The sequence below is a fragment of the Vigna umbellata genome, chromosome 3 (assembly GCF_029865625.1).
Source record: "Vigna umbellata cultivar VRB3 chromosome 3, Vumbellata_1.0, whole genome shotgun sequence".
NCBI lineage: Eukaryota > Viridiplantae > Streptophyta > Magnoliopsida > Fabales > Fabaceae > Vigna > Vigna umbellata.
In genome coordinates, this window is record NC_142167.1 from 47959312 (window position 1) to 47965311 (window position 6000).

The window sequence follows — 6000 nt, forward strand, 5'->3', positions numbered from 1 at the left end:
TAATCACCTACTATCACAAGATGAATTAGTACTAAAAAAGAAACTTAAGCATTTGTCCCTCATGCAGATATTAAATTTCAAACTTACGTGTTAAAAAATTGGTCGTAAGTTACTTAAAAAGAAGTAAAAGTTAATGAGTAAGGATAGCATTTGAGATTCATTTGACATATTTAAAAAAAAATCTTAAAATAATAAATTTTTATAGTTTCTTTGAAAGAAAAAATAAAAAATTAAGGAAGGATAATATCAAATGTAAAAATTATGTTTGTCAAAAATATCTTTTCTAAACTGAATCGATTATTTATAAACTGTGACTTTCCACCGTAGATTGAAATATTAATAGTTTCTTAACTTTCTAAAAATAGTAATCTATACTATATTAAAATGATAGTTAACTAATATATGTATTTTATTTGATAATTTTACAGTTCTTTTACCTTTTAGCCAGTTTATCTTTCTGACAAATTTGGTATAATATAATTATAAAAATAGGTAAATTTAAAAAATACAAGAATAGACAAGTGGTGCTGCATAGACAAGTGGTGCTGCTCAGTTTAAATGGAGAAGTTGTGGATCCCCTGACTTTTGTTTTAATCACATTGAAAGTAAAATAAAGTAAAAGTCGTTAAGTCTCTCAACGACTTCAATTTGATGTAATAAATTACAATAAAGTTTTAATCTTAATATAAAGTTATTTCGGAACAAGATGAATTATAATTTTAGCACTGCAGATCAGCCAGACCAGCCCGCCTGACCGAGGTTTGATAAAGTTTGGTGACATAGTTTGACACATGGATAGTAAAGTTCTTGATCAAGTTGTATCTTGATCGAGTTATATTAAACTTTGACTAAGTTGACATTGATTGAGTTGTCTTACATTTTTGCTTGGATCGTCGGACTGTATTAATATGAAGTGTCGCAGCACAAATTTAAATTTTTTTAATGAAACTTTGTTCAAATTCCAAAACTTACGATACTAATCAAAAGGCAACATTCCCATACCACTTGGAAATACAAGGCAACATCCCCCAAACACTCACATATTACAAAAGGAATCATTCAAAACACACATCATTATCCAGATTACACTCATTCCCATCAAACACACATAACCCAACCCTTAACAAAACCCTATTATCATAAGAAACCCCCTAATCATCATCGTCACTAACTCTTCGTCTTGAAACCAACACAACAGTGTGCATCACCTCCTTCCATATTGAGCTTCAAACGGTGTCATCCTGATACTAGAGTGATAATTATTGTTGTAAGCGAACTCAATCAATAGTAGAACCTCATTCCAACTTCCAAGATGATCTAAAACACAAGTCCTTAACAAATCAACCTTCAACCTTTAATTACACATTAAATAATCTAATCTTGCATTAGATGATCTATTCTATATGTAAACATTTTGTCATGCTCTAATTTAATTGTAGAAACAATATCAATCACCAATTGACAAAAGCAAACATATGTCATGATAAAACCTAATTAACAACCGTTAGGATTAGGAGTTGGTAGAGACAAACATGTACTTCTATATAAAAACTTGTGACAAAATCGTAGTCACGTTTAAAAATAGATAATTAAAAAATATATATAAATCTAAAATCTGATATTAAATAAAGAAAAATGGAAGAAAATAAGTGAAAAAAATATAACCTTAAAGATTGTGAATTGGGGTAATATTTTGATCTCTTGTATAATTTTCTTGTGATTCATAATTATTAAATATTATATATTCTTAAAAAATTCTCAACAGAAATTATACGAAGAAGAACACAAAATTGTAATTAACTTTGCAAAAAAAAAAAGAAACTTGCTGTACAGATCCAAAATCTCATTAGTTTGAGTACAATTATATTTAATTATTTTATATAAATTTAAATTAACAAAATAAAATTAAAAAGAAAATTTCCACTAAAAACAATTAGATTGTTCAATATTAGCCATTTTCATGATTATTAAATATTTTACATATTGTAAAAAGTAAAATGAAAAAAGGGATGGGCCAAAAAGTAGAGAACTTTAAAAAAAAAATAGTTAAAATAGATTTCAAATTCATTTTAAAATCATCTTAACTTTTCTGTCAAACATGTTTTGTTTTCTTGAAAATGAAGTTTGAAAAATGAAACTAACATCCTGTCCAAGATAATGAACTTGGTAATTATTCCATTAATTGCGTTTAAATCGGGTCATTATCAAGCTAAAAACATTAAAAAATCCAACGAGTAATTTATAATATTTCTTTATCATGAAACGTGTCCAGAGTTGATCTTTTGTTTCATATTATTTTCACAGCCACAAACATTACTTCATTATTATTTTTTTTCTCTCCGTTGGTTTCGTGCCTAACTTCGCAGTCATTAATCTGCATACCAGATTTTCCTCACTAGCACGACATAACATAAACCATCAAATTATTCGTTAACTATGTTTAATAATAATTGAGCTTATCTTCCAAGGTTTTAAACAGATCATAAATAATCCTTCTAGAATTGGTGATCCGAAGTTTAAACAATTTTAGTTAGATTCAAAATTCATAATTTCTTGTTATTGAAGAAGAAAAAAAATAGTAAAAAAAAGTAGAAGCATATAGCAATTCGAAACCCAATTAACTTTAACTTTAGAATTTAATTTTTTTGTCATTTCTTGCCATTTGGCATTGTACCTTTCCTTATGTTCCCACTAAATGATTCTTTTCATGAACAAACGTTTTATTACTGAAAATACTTAGATTGTAACGAAGTTCGGTCTAATTCATGATAATATAGGATGAAATGTTATATGGAGAAGTTTGTTTATTTTATTCCATAATATATAGAATAAAATATGATAAAATATAAAAAGATTTATCTTAATTTTAATTTTTAAGATTAGAGAATTTTTATCACATGAAAGATATTTTTAAAATGTTTTTTTCTAAAATTTAATTTTAAAAAAATATTAAGTAAATATTTTCAAGTATATTTTATCAAAATATTCTTAGTAATTCACAACTTCTCATCAATTTGTAATGCATAATCCGTGTTTTCTTTTACTGAACTATGATATAAAAGTTAGTTTAAATAAAATATTAAATATGTTTGTTCACAAATTATTTTTATAAATTATCTTCTGTCTCTAAATTAAATATATACTTATTTCCTGTTTACATTTTATAAAAATTTAAGTAAAGTATTATTTTTAAAAAACTACATGTAAGTGATAAGTTTTTATTGTTGAAAAAGTATCTCTCTTTATTAATTAACTCACCGATACAAATATATATTATATAATGTCTAAAAATATGATTATAATTATGTTTATAAATAAATTAAAAATATATCTTCTAATTAATAATATAATAAATATTAAATAATCATGATAATATCATAATATTAATTATATAATAAACTGAGTTTCACAATGAATTATACTTTAACATATTCACTTTAATAAGGGAAATATTTTACGTTACTTTCAATAAGTGCAAACATGATATAGGTATATAAATTAGTTTATGTTAATAAATAATTTATTAATTAGCTAAATAAATTAATAATTAATTTATTGAAATTGCTAAATACTTTAATGGAATAAAAATTGACAAAATATTGTTACTAGGAAGTGACCACTCACATCACCAACCAACTTATCTTGAAAGTGCTACTAATTCCACATGCATTTACAGTGAAATTTCAACTTCCCATGACAACTATGAATCATCTGCAGCAACCCATCAAACGTTGTATTTCGAACCTTTCACACAGTTTCGTCGTCTCTTTCCACCCAACGACCACCAGACCATTGCATAGTCAAAACGTGAAAAATTCAAAACGTTGTATCAACTTTGCCAAACATTTCTGTGCTTTAAATTCATCAAAAGCTTTTTTCAATGATTTCACTAACAAGGAGATCTTGAAGAGTTTTTATTCAAAAGTCGAAATGTGAAAGATTTTGATAGAGATAAAACATCTTGAAATCTTCACTTAACAGCTAAAATTTATTAAATTAATTAATTAGCTTAAAAATGTTTGATAAAAGTTGATAATGTAAAATTAAATGAGTATATTTAATGATAAAAAAAAAGTGGGATAAACATTCTTGAAGAAGATTACCTTATACCTTTGATTTTAAGTTAATTAAATGAAGAAACCTCTAAAATAAAATTTTATTTTATGTTTAAGAAAAACTAGATTATAAAAATATTCAATAATTAATAAACTAGTTTATTAAAATTTCTATTATTTTAGTTTGTTACAATATTTACTTATTAATACTCAAACACAATACTATACATATGTTTCATTCTTATGTTAGAAATATATTTAAGTTTTGTTTTTAATTAATCTGAAGTTATATTTTTAAGAAATTGATAATTAATTAAAGTGGTTCAGAAAAAGACAACCAAGCTAGAAAGTGAAATGAGTGTTTGATTTAATTATATGAACTGACTGGACATGTTTCGTCCACCAAGATCACAACGATTCATGATTACTTAAATAAATTATTTATCTTAATATTTTAATCTAGTGATATTATTATATAAAATGTAAGCACACAAAATAAATTATTCCAATTCTAAAATATTAAATTTAATGTTCATTTTAATTTTAAAGATTCTTCCATTATTTCAGTATTATACATCAAATATTTTCTCCATTAATTAATGTCCCTTTTTATAAATCATTTTAAGTAACATTTGCATAAACATTACATGTAATTGGTAAATTTTATAACATACAACCTAAGAAAACACAACAAAAGTCAAGAGGAAAAAAAACACAGAAATCAAGAAGAGTTTTGGTCACATTCCATATGGTTAAACATTTTTCTTTCTCTCATAAAAATATATCATTTTCTTTAACTTTCCATAAGAAAACACATTCCTCCTTTTTCAATTCCTCTTGTATATATAATCAATCTTCCATCTTCAGTTCGACATGAAGATATCCTTTTTCTCTTTAACCTCACAACCCAATTCATCATCTCTTCTCTCTTAGACATAAACCCTAATTTTCTCTACCTTGGAAACTTTTTTCTTCTCTAGTTTTGGTTAATTTATAATTTCTTGTGATGGGCAATTACATCTCTTGCACTTTGGCTCCTCCATTGATGAAGAACACAAGGTCAACACGTGTGATCTTTCCCACGGGTGAAGTGAAGCAATACAAGGAGCAAATGAATGTAGCTGAGCTTATGATAGAGTGTCCCACAAACTTCTTAACCAATTCAAAGTCTCTACAAATTGGACGAAGGTTTTCACCTCTTGGTGCCGATGAAGGGTTGGAGTTTGGCAACCTCTACATCTTCTTCCCTATGAGAAGGCTCAATTCCGTCGTCACCGCCGCCGACGTGGCGGCGCTCTTCAACATGACGGCCAAGCGGATATATGGAATTAAAGATTCAATATCATGTGATCATTCGGTTGATGGAGTTGAAGTTAAAGATTTAGGATCATGTGACTCTACCTATGATGTTGGAGTAAATAATGATATCTCGAGGTTGAGTTTGGAAGGGTTTGAAATTGAATTAGGGTTTCGGAATAGGTTAAGTTATTGTAGGTCAAAGAAGCCTGTCTTGGAAACCATCAATGAGGAACCCATTTGGTTAAGGGTGAAAAAAAGTGAAAGTAAATAATGAGAGGACTAACACAATATGTATAGATTGTACGAAGTTGTTTTTCTCTTTTCTTTTTGTGATATTACACTTGTTGATTTATCAGGAATTAAGCAAAAAATAAGTTAATTTAATTTAATTTTTTTTATAATATAATTGAACTAAATATAGGTTTATTAGTTCAGTGGATCGATTCACTTAAACATGCTATAAAACTCCTTAATATCAAGCTGGTTTATTACAATGAAAGGAATAATTTGTGTGTGTACTAAGAGTTAATTAGATCTGCCTGTATTATATTGAACAACGTATAGGAATTGTAAAAGGTATTTATATTTATGAATGTAGTAGAGTAAAGAAAAATAAAATTATAGAGATAATATAGAAAAGTGAAAA

General features: G+C 26.5%; 1 protein-coding gene across 1 annotated transcript; it reads left to right on the top strand.

The window, feature by feature from the left end:
* The first annotated feature begins 4886 nt into the window (after positions 1-4886).
* Positions 4887-5706, top strand: LOC148202792 (uncharacterized). The gene has a single exon (XM_088111083.1). It carries the CDS (start codon positions 5062-5064, stop codon positions 5623-5625), a length of 564 nt encoding a protein of 187 aa, XP_087967209.1. The 5' UTR covers positions 4887-5061; the 3' UTR covers positions 5626-5706.
* The last annotated feature ends 294 nt before the right edge of the window (positions 5707-6000 follow it).

What these genes read in the sequence shown, in the direction of transcription:
- LOC148202792 (XM_088111083.1), top strand. Translation starts at nt 5,062, where the DNA reads ATGGGCAATTACATCTCTTGCACTTTGGCTCCTCCATTGATGAAGAAC.